Source organism: Notothenia rossii (assembly GCF_949606895.1).
Source record: "Notothenia rossii genome assembly, chromosome: 1".
Classification (NCBI taxonomy): Eukaryota; Metazoa; Chordata; class Actinopteri; order Perciformes; family Nototheniidae; genus Notothenia; species Notothenia rossii.
In genome coordinates this window covers 77,089,576-77,102,417 of record NC_136912.1, presented here as the reverse complement: position 1 = coordinate 77,102,417, position 12,842 = coordinate 77,089,576, and the positions used below count along the sequence as shown (strand labels likewise).

Here is a 12,842-nt window from a genome sequence, read left to right as displayed (position 1 = left end):
GAGATGATGGTCTAGCTTCAGCAGCTACATTACCTACGGGTGCGTTCGTTAATATTAAACAGCATCTTGCAGGTTTTTATTTTTTCTACATTTATGCTTAAACTTGCTTGAAAATTACAATTAAAAAAGTGAATGCAGGATTTTATATGTTTTACGAGACATAAGGGCCGGAATTCAGAGGGAAAGGAGCAATTTTGAGCTCTGCTTTTAAAAACGGCTTTTTTTTAAGGTCATACGTCAAACGCGTCATATTACATCACACAGGGGACACATCTCCGCTCTCTGACCGCGGGTATAGTTAGTAGTTGCGTTGAGTTGAGCGGTTGTGTTTTAAGGAGCTGGTATTTTTCGGTAGTTTTACATTGTATTTCACCATTTGTAATCATGGTGCAGTGTTGTGTTTGTGCAGGTTGCACAAATACCAGCCTGTCAGGACATCGAGTCCACAGTAAAAAGGACCGGAGCTAGCGTTCGTTCCTGGGTGCGTTGTGCATCCACCTCCCTGCAGCACATACTCTCCACGGCTTTATCAGGAAACCTTATTACTTCACTGTGGCACAGACTGGACCGCTGGTAAACAGCTGTTAGAACGGGCCGTTCAGGTGTACCTCTGAACTGTAGTGGAGTAGAAGAACAAAGTAGCAAAACATTGAAATACTTAAATAAAGTACAAGTATCTCAAAATTGTGCCCAAGTATAGTACTTGTTGAGTTTATGAACTTAGTTACTTTACACCATGTGGCTATAAAGATAGAAAGACTAAGCCCTGCACAGAGGCATGAAAATACATTTTCAAAATGCTCAACAGTGCTGCCAAAATTATAAACTGACTGCTACAAAATTAAAATACATGTTTTTATATATTTCTATTAGATGTGACTCTTTGGCGTTTCTGTTATTATTAACACTGCTGCTTTAGTTGTTCTGACTGCTAAAATCCTCTGTTATTCCTAATTTTCAAGCCGATATTCCGTGGGGTGGGGGAGCCGGGGGCTCGGATCCTTGTCACCTTTTTCATACCTGATGAGTTTGCATCCCTGTACTTAAGGTTTAGATCATAGATGTAGGGACAAGTCACATGCTCATTCTGTTCTGTTTAAACATGATAGCGTTTCAGAGATATTGCCATTTTTCTACATTTTTCTTCCAACTCATACCCTTCCACACATTTGCCAATCATTGAGTTGTAACCTCTTTCTCTCTTTTTCATTCTCACTTATATCTCTCTTGTTAGTTCATGATGATATCTGCCAAAAACTGAAAGCTTTTGGGACACAAAAAGCTGCATCTGTTGCATAACTTATGTTATTGTTTTTACAAAAAAGTTTTTGAGTGTCTTTCCCCTTGCCCATCTGCCCCCTCGTGAGACTTTTCTCTCTGTTTTATGACTGTGCACCAGTGGCTGTCTCGCCATGTCACTATGGCAACCTTGTCTGTTGGCGACACGTGTGTGTGTGTGTGTGTGTGTGTGTGTGTGTGTGTGTGTGTGTGTGTGTGTGTGAGCCAATCAGCGGTGAGGATCTCAGCCTGACTTTGCAGCTACAAATACAGACAAATATCCCCAGTGCCATCAGACTAAACAATCCAAGTCCAGATCTAGCAGTGTGTGTGTGTGTGTGTGTGTGTGTGTGTGTGTGTGTGTGTGTGTGTGTGTGTGTGTGTGTGTGTGTGTGTGTGTGTGTGTGTGTGTGTGTGTGTGTGTGTGTGTGTGTGTGTGTGTGTGTGTGTGTGTGTGTGTGTGTGTGTGTGTGTGTGTGTGTGTGTGTGTGTGTGTGTGTGTGTGTGTGTGTGTGTGTGTGTGTGTGTGTGTGTGTGTCTAGAGTGCATTGCAGACCCTTCCACATACCTTCACTCTCAGTCTGCACCACAGGAGTCTGTTTGGGTGTTCAGTGAGCATGTCTGAAGAGCTCCTTATATGTGGGCCCTTGAGATCCATATTGTCTGTTTTTCTCTCTCTTACACACACACACACACACACACACACACACACACACACACACACACACACACACACACACACACACACACACACACACACACACACACACACACACACACACACACACACACTCAAACTCACTCTTACACACACTGTCAGATCAGAGCTGCTGCTCTCAGAGTCGTTTGAAGTCTGGCATGAGAATTAGGTCAAATTAGACAGGCAGCAGCTGTTTGGTATTCATGCCATCCTCTCTACCGCTGGAGTAGCATGACACAGCCTCAGGTTCAACCCAATCCTCACCGGGACTAAAGCCTCGGTGTACCCCCACACTCGACCCCTGACGCCCACCTGTCACACATGTCACTCTCAAGCCAAAGAAAAACAGAACTTGAAAAGCCCCGCCCTCTCACTCAGAACACCTGCCCTTTTGTTTTCTTCGTGAGGCACCAAACTGCTCTCATCACCTAACAACTCTGTTAGTCCACTCACTCAACAACACACATTCACCGCTGGGAACCTGCATGGAAACAATAGTATGGACTAGAACAAGCCTGCTCTTATACGAGGTACAGGCTCACATTGAACTTTAGAAGAGTCCTGGTTTTTTGTTTTGTTATTTGGGAAATCGTGCCGTATTTTAAGACAACCCCTGGTCATAATAGTTCCACTCACACTGCACTTGAATCCCAGTTCAGGGCCTGGATCCCCCAGTCTGAATTTGTAGAACCAGAACATCCTGATCGGAACATATTAATATTGAGATATTTCTTTCCATACACATTTGTGTCAATATGTATTAAATTGAACGTTGTCAAATCTAAATTGAGGAACTAATCTGAGTTTACCACCATAATTATATTAAAGAAACATTATAATGCTGTACTGGCTAATGGCCATTCCTTTGTATACTGTAGCACTCTTTCATTTGTATCATTGGAATGGTGTTTGCACAAGAGATACTGTAGCTTTGAATACACCAGTAAGACCAGTTTTTAATATTTAATACGTTATGCCTATGGCCCTGAATTCTTTTCATGCAGATTATGAAAAGTCATGCTTGTCTTGCAGTTTAATTCTTTGAATGTAGGCTTTTCCTAAAAATGTCAGACTGATGTACCTATGTAGAAAGAATATACCAAATACATCCATCCATACATCAGCTTGCTTTTAAAAAAACGAAATAAAAAGATTTTTAAGAGCGGCAAGAAGTAATTTAAATATCTGTTTTGTCAAATTAGACATTTACACAATGACTCATGAATTTTGCTCCAAATATGATATTGTTAGCTGTAGAGCATTCTGCCACATTTTTGAAATGTAGACATTAGTATTAAACTCTCAAAAATGTATTTTTCTTATATCTGCCAACAGACAAATAGTTAATGATACTCTGCAGTGGGATAGTATTGGGCAATGTATCTGTCCTTTGAACTGATCTGTTAACTGAAGCTAGTTTTGGTCTCTGTGAGGTCAGACTTCACCTTCACAGTCCGTGTCCCCTGGAGGATGCAGCCCCTGTCATTGGGACGGAGCATCTCTCCCTGTGCACCACAGATCCTCTCTCCCTGCTCTCCGGTCTCAGCCTCATAGCTTCCCCCTGCAGGGCGTTTTTAGACACAACAGTCTGCTTCCATTTGTTTCATAATCATAGAGGGCTGGAGGTAAATGTGAGCACAGTCAGACACAGAGAGACAAGTCTAAATATATCAACGCAATATGAACAATCTGAAGAAAGTAGTGCCAATCGAGTGCTTCCTAGAAGAGAGATCATTTGCTGCTGCTCCTGAAACCTGCAACCTCCAAACTGTCACTCCTGGCTGCCCCTCCCCCTTCGACAGCCTGGACTTCTTCTCTGATATAGGCTTACTGTATTTAGTCGTAACACTGCCAGCCTACAGCAGTGCCCACCTGACCCTCACGCATGCACCCACAGAAAACCTCCACCCGTGATGTCACATGCTCTGTGTCTGCCCCTCGTTCTGGTCCCCGGCCTCCACCCCCACGTTTCACTCAGCTGTGACGTGTGATAGACCTACCATGTAAAAACTCACGCTACTGTCCTTCTCTCCTCTCCCCCCTCTCACCCCAACCCTCCCTTCCATCCCTCTACCTCCACCCTCCTCCTCTCCCCACCTCCCCTCCTTCCTCCACCCCTCCACCCCACACAGAGAATGACCAGCCATCCCTTGTATGGTTTGACAGAGGGAAGTTTTATTTAACCTTTGAAGGTAAGTTTTCTCTACACCAGGGCAGCACACATTCTTCTGAGGCTCATTTGTGCAAGCTTCGCCCCCTGCCCTGCCCCTTTCTTTCCTTCCTCCCTTCCCTCTCCTTCCTCTTCCTCCTTTGCAATCCCTTCATCACCCCTAGCCCATGCCATGCTATCTCCTGGCTCTCTCATATGCAGTCAACTTGCAATCTTACTTCTCTTCCTGACATTGTTCATTCTCGTTTTTTACTCTGCGCTGACTGCCTCTCATTTCCGAAAAAGGTCATCGTTCTTCCTGTACTTTACTAATCTCTCTGTCGTCACTATTGTCCTTTTGGTTGTTGGTCTGATCTTTGGGCTCTCTGACCTTCTTTGATCTTGTCAGAATAATTTAGCTTTAACGGCATGCTTGAAAAAGCATGCACATCTCTCTCTCTGTGTCTGCTTCTGTCTTCCCTTTCTCATCTCCCTTCTACCTCACTCAAATAGAAGTCTGTGTGAAACGTACTGTGTAAATAATAATAAATTATTTGAATTAATTTTGTTTGACTCTACAACTTCACAGTCAAAGAGCAGAGAGAAAATGGCAATCCTCTTCATACCTAACCTGCTGTTTTCATACCACCTTACTAACGCTCATTTGTTCTCATTTCAAACTCTTTTAAGGTGTCATTTCATCCCGGTAGTTTGCACATAGTGTGTTTTGTTCTTCATTTAATCCGCACACTGTTGGTTAGGAAGAGTGTAGAGTCCTGGTTGGGGGATTTGGAACATGTATCTATTCTTAATCTGTTGACCCCTGTTGGCTTATGTATTTTATTCATACATGTTTATGTGTCGAAGCTAAAATACATAGATTTTTCATGTAGCTCTGACTTTAGCTATAACAACCAGATAATGACAGTAAATAGCAACTCATTCAGTTAATTGGATTGCTAATTATGAACAATGGTTGAGTGTGTCTTGCCTTAATCAGACTATTTTAACATGTGTGTGCATGGGTGTGTGTTGCCCTCAGGCTGCTCTAGAGGGCCCAGTCCTCTCACCATGGGGGCTCAGGACACTCTTCCTGTTGCTGCTGCGTTCACTGAGACGGTCAACGCCTTCTTCAAAGGAGCTGACCCAAGCAAGTAGGTCAACAAATATCTGCTCACATTTACAGCACATCCTGACATCAGAGAGGACAGTGGGATGCTCTGACCTAGATCGCCATTTCCCTGCCCTTTTCTGTGTGTGGCTGTCGGGAAAAGAGCTTGTTAATTCTGCTTATGAAGTGAATGATAATTCCTGAGTTGGTCAATGTAATTAATTGCCTTCATGTTTCATATTTCTAAAAAGTATTTATACAGTTAGAAACTATTCATACCACACAATGCTTTAGATTTAAACAGATATGAATGCATTTTTTTAAGACCTCACTGCACATGCTCAGGGTTTCTGTTTAAATTGCTCTGAGGCAAGTTGAGAGGAATACAAATAATTTCTATAAACTATTGTTTTTTTTACAGCCTGTGTAATTTTGACTGAAACTGTCCCATTGTGACATTTTTGGAGAATTAAAACTTAAGGAAGAAAAACAAATGAATCAAAAAACAATGATTTACTCTGTATGAGTTTCTGTCTCTTCCTCTCTTTCTAACACACTCCTTGTCTTCCTCTGCCCCTCAGGTGTGTAGTGAAGATCATAGGTGAGATGGTTTTGTCGTTTCCGGCGGGAATCACGCGGCACTTTGCCAATAACCCGTCCCCCGCCGTGCTAACCTTCAGCATAACCAACTACAGCCGACTGGAGCATGTGCTGCCTAACCCCCAGCTCCTCTGCTGGTAAAGACCACGCTGTGAACTCACCACCTCACTCTCAGAAACGCACCATAAATACAGTTTTTAACTCCAAAGAAGTGAACATAACTCTTAATGCATTCTCTTCACATGTGAGGTTGAAGTATGAATGCTTGGGAATTCCCACTAATGTTTTAATTTTTCAAAACTGTTTATAATTTAACCAAACCATTGTTTAAAACCAAATCAAATACTCACTCTGCATTTTGTAATCTGTATTACATATTGATTTCACCCAAAGAACATCTGAGATAGGCTCAAAGAGCATGTTGCATAATGTAATCAAAACAACTTCAAATAATGAGTTGATAGGGTCAACTGTGCAAATATAAGTATATTCAAACTCCACATAAGCTATATTTCTTTCCAATTCATTGTACTTTATTCATAATCCTCATATTAGTGTTTTTTTACACAACAAATCCTACTTAACAAACTTCATTTGTACAGTACATTAACATATCAAGATCTAAAATAGGGGGAACTGAAAAAGGAGATTACATTTGCAAGAAAACCATATATATATACAACAATATATTCATTGTGTTTTTAACTTAAAACTTCAGATGTGATTATGCACATATTCTGTATTTGGAACAATGGATTTAACTGCAAAATATCTGAGAAATGGCTGTTAAAATATTCATGATCCCATATGGAGGAGTTGTTGTTGTTAACTGGGATGAGTAAACGTTAGATCATTTCTGACACTTGTGATGACAGTACTTTGAGTCATCGTGAGTTAACTTCTCTGGACAGAGATCGGGTTGTTTTGTTTTATCGATCATCTTTGGGATGAATTGGGAAGTTCCTATTTTCAGAAAAACTCAACCGTCGCATTACAATTCAAACTCATGAATCATCTACAAGCTAACCAAACATCACCATGTAATGGGTAGCAATGTTTTTCCTCATGGGGGAATAACTATTGCTGTTACATATAATTCCTTAAAAAGAATATTTCACAGCATCTTGTTTTTAAAATATTTTCTTTCACTCTTTTTAGCAAGATGTCTTTTATAGTACCTTAAATGCTAAATAGTGTATGTAAAACCTTTGTAAATAAGGCCCTCTTGTGGTTCATTGTGGAAAAAGAAATGCAACATCAAGTCATTACTGCACATTTAAGTTTGAGTCAAACCTCCCTTTAAAACAAAGGCACTAGGCGCCACATACATTATCCACATAAAGAGACAGCTAATTCTTCATGTTACACAAATCACCAGTACATATGTGTTTTGATAGTAATTCTCCTCATGCCTCCCCACCAGCGACACCACCACTCAAGCCAAGGCTGATGCCAAGGACTTCTGGGTGAACATGCCAAACCTGATATCCCATCTAAAGAAGGTGGCAGAGCAGAAGCCTCAGGCGACATACTACAACGTGGACATGCTCAAGTATCAGGTGATGTAACCCAATATCTTGACTACCTATATCACTAAGCTTAATGATTTCTTGTGTTGCTGCTTAAATGAAATTTCGAAACGATGCAACATTTTGTTGGTATCCCTAAATGTTTGCTTTCCGTGTGCAGGTGTCAACGGAGGGGCTGCAGTCGATCCCTCTGAATCTAGCGGTGAGCTGGAGATGTGAGCCCGCCAGCACTGACCTGAGGATAGACTACAAATACAACAAGGAGAACATGACGACGCCCATGGCCCTAAACAACGTCCAGTTCCTGGTCCCTGTCGATGGAGGGGTGTCAAAACTACAGGCTGTCTTACCCCCTGCTGCATGGTACAGCCTAAACTTTATTATATTGTTGAGTATCGTAAATATTACCGGGCAGCATGCAGTAAGATAATAAACTGTATATATCACAGAAATAATTACACCAGGTTTTGAAAGTAGTTGAAAGCAAACTTTTAAATGGTTTGAATATAAATAACTCAAAATCTTTAATGTGTTTTTTTGTCGTCTTGTAACCTTGACAGGAACGCGGAGCAGAAAAGAATCCTTTGGAAAATTCCTGAAATCTCGCAGAAATCTGAAAACGGAGGTACGTACAGAATGATAGCATTTAGTAATATTGATAGAGAGAAAATAGCCTTTTTGCCTGAGGTGAGAGTCCTGTTTTTATTTTTGTATCCAGCAAATCAGATTGCATCAGCAGAGAAAGGATTGCATCAGTATTTGGAGGTAGCCCTATGTGTTTAAAGAAAGAAATACAGAAATAAAAGGCCCCAGGAAATGTAAGTTCAGGTTTTTGAACTCAGAACCTGATTAAGAGTCATTCATGCAGCTAAGCAGGTTGCAGGAATAAAGTGTAGTACATGATACTCCTCAGGAAGAGATGGGGCCCAATTGTGGTTCTCAGCTCTGCCAAACGTCAACAATGCCCCCTTGTGTCTAAAAATGGTGCTAAAACAACTCCACCAAACTGCCTGATTTACAATTTTCTGACTTTTTGGCGCTCTTCCCTCAGGTGTGGGATCGTTGTTGGCACGCTTCCAGCTAACAGAGGGCCCCAGTAAACCGGCTCCCCTGGCGGTGCAGTTCACCAGCGAGGGCAGCATCCTGTCGGGCTGCGACATCGAGCTGGCCGGGCCGGGGTACCGCTTCTCTCTCATCAAGAAGAGGTTTGCCGCAGGTCAGTACAGCGTTTGAGCTCAAAAGGTTTTCCAAAACAAACAGTCATTATTATTATTGTCACTAATGTCAACTCATCCATTAGATCAACTTTAATGAGCTTTCACTGAAGTTTGAATAGCTTACCATGCTTATCTCGTCAATTATTCTTATGATATAGTTAGACATATAACTGCCACTGTTTGGTGCCAAATATTATTATGAATTATTTCTAAGAATATTAGTCAGATTTTTCATCCGTTATAATTAAAATGAATTGTTTTTAATATTTTATTTATATTTAAAATGTTTGCTTAAAAATGTTGTTTTCTCCGTTAAATTGCAAATTTGAAGTATAGGATACTTTCTTCAAGGGTAGATAATATTATTATTTATTTTGATATTATAAGTGAATGTTTTGACATCTCCATTGGAAATCTGGTGATGTAGGAATTCTCCCTTCTTAAGAGGAAAAAAAAAATGTCCTGCCAATTTGGAATTAATTGTAGTAGCCAATTATAATATTTGTATCAATTCATTTTTTGTATTTATAGTTGCAGCTCTTCTCTGCAGTTACCAATTTCCTGTCAAAGATCCACTCGGACTTTAATGTGAAAGCTTAAACTTTCTTTCCTGCGTTTCAGGAAAATACCTTGCCGACAACTAACCCATGCTCCTGACAACAGCACTGTTGAACAAAGCAATGAAAGTGGCCTGAGGCTGACTCCGAGGACAGAGGACAGACCGACACCAGACCGACACCAGACCAGACTTCCCGTTGACCTTTACTGAACCCACATGACAAACCGCAGCCTACCCAGCAGTATTGTATAACTTGCATATAGCATCGTGGAAACTGTTTTAGGTCATGTAATTATTGTGTTTGTATTCATTTCATAACATCTGTATTGCTGCAGTGAGACACCTGGGTTCTTCCTCCCTCTGAAGTTTGTGCCTCTGTCTCCATCCTCCTGCGGTCAATGTGTGGTGGTGGTGGTGGTGGTGGTGTTGTTTTTAAGTTTCACTGCAGCTGCCTGACAGAAGAGTTTCAGCCAGATTTGAACTCCGGGTGACAAGCTGTTTGTTGTCCAGAGTTCAGGAAGATTTGGCTCTTAAAAATACCCTTAAATAAGATATTTGCAGTCAGAGACACACCTCAGCCTCTAACACAGGGCTAACACCCCAGAGTTAGACGAGTTTAGGTTGAAGCAGGGCCCAAGACGATATGAAGAAAGCTATACAACTTCATTAATAGGTAGAAAAAGCCGCTATTTAAATAATCCTCCTGTCAGAGTCTGAGATGGACGCCTGAGACAGTTGTCCTCACTGTCTCGCCCTGACTGCAGCTGTTTGGCCAGCAAGTAAATGCAACTGCGGGTGCATCTCGACAGGTTGTCAAGAGCAATTAGAGGAAACAAATGTTTTTGTCAGTGCTTGAAACGGAATCAAGTAACTACAAAAACTAGATCTTTCATGCATCACCTACTGGTACTACAGGGTCACATGACTTTGGATCTCATCCTTTTTTTTTATATAAATGCACTGATCAGTCAATCAAACTGTTAATTTTTATTTTTGCCTGAAAACACAGACGTGGAGATGCTTTTAGTTAGTTAGGCAGCTGCAATGATCAATCAATTTACTGGTTGCAAAATAAGAAAAATCAGTTTTTCCGTCAGAAAAAAAGATGTGTATAAAGTGTCATTTTAAATCAATAATATATATCTTAAAGGGCGTTTGGTGTTCTCCTCGTATTGTCCGATAGCCTTTCTGTTGTTCCCAGGGCAGCAGTGATAGACTCCAGAGTACATGACAGCATTCTATTTTTATTTATTGATGACGATGATTTGTTGTATAAAACATGTGATTCTGTATAAGAATAGAAGTTGAATGGTATCACACGACTCAGAACCTTTAAAGGTATAAATATTTCTCTTTTTTTTGTTATCTGTGTAGTTGGGTAACCTGTGTACAGTATAAGGTATAATTTTTGAATTGATTTCAGATATAATTTTTTAACTCAACAGAAGATTTGAGCTATATATGGGTGAGGGGGGGTAATTTAAAGAAAAATATAAATATCTTCCTGGATGCTGTGTTATGCTTTGTGAAAGCAGTGTTAATGTAGAGTTATCCCATTAGCGAGGTCCACCCTTTAAACAATGAATTTGACATTTGGGGAAATACTTGCTTTCTTTTTCGAGAGTTATAAAAGATGATCTACTTATGTTTGTTTGTTCAACATGAGGCTGGAGCTAGGTGACGTTAAGCTTAGCATAAATAAGCGATTTAACAGGTTTAACAAGATAAAAACATGTTAAATATGTTGCCTTTAGACATTTCTTAACTTTGGTGAAATACTACTGGTCCATTATTTTTGGTTTATGAAAAAGCTAATGGCATTTCCGTCAGCCTTGCAGCTGAACTTTGTATGTGGGCAACTTTGCTAATGTTAGCATGTTAACATGCTAAACTAAAAAGGGGAAACTGGTAAATATTATATCTGCTAAACATCACCAGTTTAGCATTGTAATTGTGTGAAAGAGAGAGTTAGCATTTAGCTCAAGCTAACTCTGTAGACTCTGTGGTTTACATTTGATAGAGCCTAGCTAACTGTTTCTCCCTGTGTCCAGTCTTTATGCTAAACCAAGCTAAGCTAATCGTCTCATGGCTCCAGCTTAACATTCTCATATTTCCCAAATGTTGAACTTTTCCTTTTTATATGGCCGAGACAATAATAACAAAAGCAATGAGTGTTCGTCTGGAGCAGTGATGAGGTTTGGTGACTGGTGCCACTTCTGGAACAGGATTTGTCAACTGGGACCAGCTTGTTTGTGTTAGTATTAAACCAAATTCATCTGAAAATGGTTTTGTATAAATGCAACAGTTCCCACATACCTATTCAATTATTCCCTAACTTTGACCACAGTTCTGATCTGTTTCCATTCCCCTCAGTGATACCCAAACTCCTGATTATATCATGAGCAAAACCCCGATCATCCAACCAGCGCTTAAATCCATGGCTTTATTTTGCATATTCGTAATGGTCTCTGTGAGATGACATGAGTTGAATGAGGTTGTGGTGTGAGGTTAAGTTGACCAAAATGCTTTTTTTTGTATTTTATGTGTGTGTACCCCGGACAGTCAGTCCTCTGTTAAGGAGAATAAGCTGAATATTTTCACGGTTTAACGGTTCAAAGTAAAAAATATTATATTGTTTAATGTGTAATAAACACTGTGTTGATGATGTTGAACTTCCTGAATGCTCTGACACTCAACACGAAGAACAAAAAGTGTGTGTGAAGTGTAGCCGAAGAGCTCCGTACTGTACTGTGTGTCGGCATCCTGCTAAATGCAACCAATCATGGTCCTTCCAGAGCTGTCGTACAAGCATGTTAGGCTGGATTTAGAAAAAAGGACTATAAGCAACATGTCAATATTCCTTTAAAATGATAGAGTACTTTAATCAGACATAGTTTTAAAATATATGTAGTTTTTTAGCTAATAAAAACATCACCTTTGGGCTGTGCAGTTAAAATATGTAATGTTTTTTTCCTGTTTGGCCTCGGTCTAAAATAGCACTGTGTATTTTCAGATTTTTCTCTGGTTGCATTTTAGTCAATCGATGCACGGTGATGATGATTGGTGCCATTTAGCTCCCACATTGGGTTAGTAACATTTTTCTCTCAGTCATGTCAGTCCTTCCTCTAATGAACTGGATGGATCCACATGCCTGACAGGAATCTGTGACTATCTGTGTATTTTGAAGCATCAGTGCAACAGTCACTACAGCAGTATCTACAGAGACCCACCGCACATCTCCCATCATGAATTTGTTTTTGTTTTGAAACACTACACTACAGGCAACATGTCTTTCAACTTGAAAGTCGTGTTGCAGTACTAAACTCACTCTGTCTGTTGGTTGCCAGACAATTCATCTCGTTAAAGACTTTCAACAGTCTTTTCCAGTTCTTCATCTCTGTGGTGAATTCTTCCTGCAGTAATTCATTGTTGCATGCCTAGCATGCAGTGAAAGGTGGGGCATCTATGATGATAGATATTACTGAAATGACGTGTTGTGCTGAGTGTCGGTTACCTGTATTAATGTTGAGAAGAGAGCAGGGAGTGTGTTTATGTGTGCTATAAGCCAGAATGCTTTTTGGTTCTGTACCGTTAACCTCAAACACATGTGCAAGCTGTTTGTACAGTACATAACAATGCTAAGATCAACTGAGAAACTTAGTTTGCTTCTTTCCAAAACCAATAAAAGATATAACTGGA

The 12,842-nt window shown here is 40.4% G+C and overlaps 1 protein-coding gene across 1 annotated transcript in view; it reads left to right on the top strand.

Annotated features, from left to right (window-relative positions):
- The window catches only part of sgip1a (SH3GL interacting endocytic adaptor 1a), a 65,713-nt gene extending 52,871 nt beyond the window's left edge, over positions 1–12,842 (top strand). The window contains exons 16-23 of the mRNA XM_079677714.1: positions 4,111–4,170; positions 5,170–5,281; positions 5,820–5,975; positions 7,262–7,397; positions 7,528–7,730; positions 7,928–7,992; positions 8,419–8,583; positions 9,206–12,842. Coding sequence (XP_079533840.1) covers positions 4,111–4,170; positions 5,170–5,281; positions 5,820–5,975; positions 7,262–7,397; positions 7,528–7,730; positions 7,928–7,992; positions 8,419–8,583; positions 9,206–9,228 — 920 coding nt within the window. The 3' untranslated portion in view covers positions 9,229–12,842. The remainder of the gene's footprint in view (positions 1–4,110; positions 4,171–5,169; positions 5,282–5,819; positions 5,976–7,261; positions 7,398–7,527; positions 7,731–7,927; positions 7,993–8,418; positions 8,584–9,205) is intronic.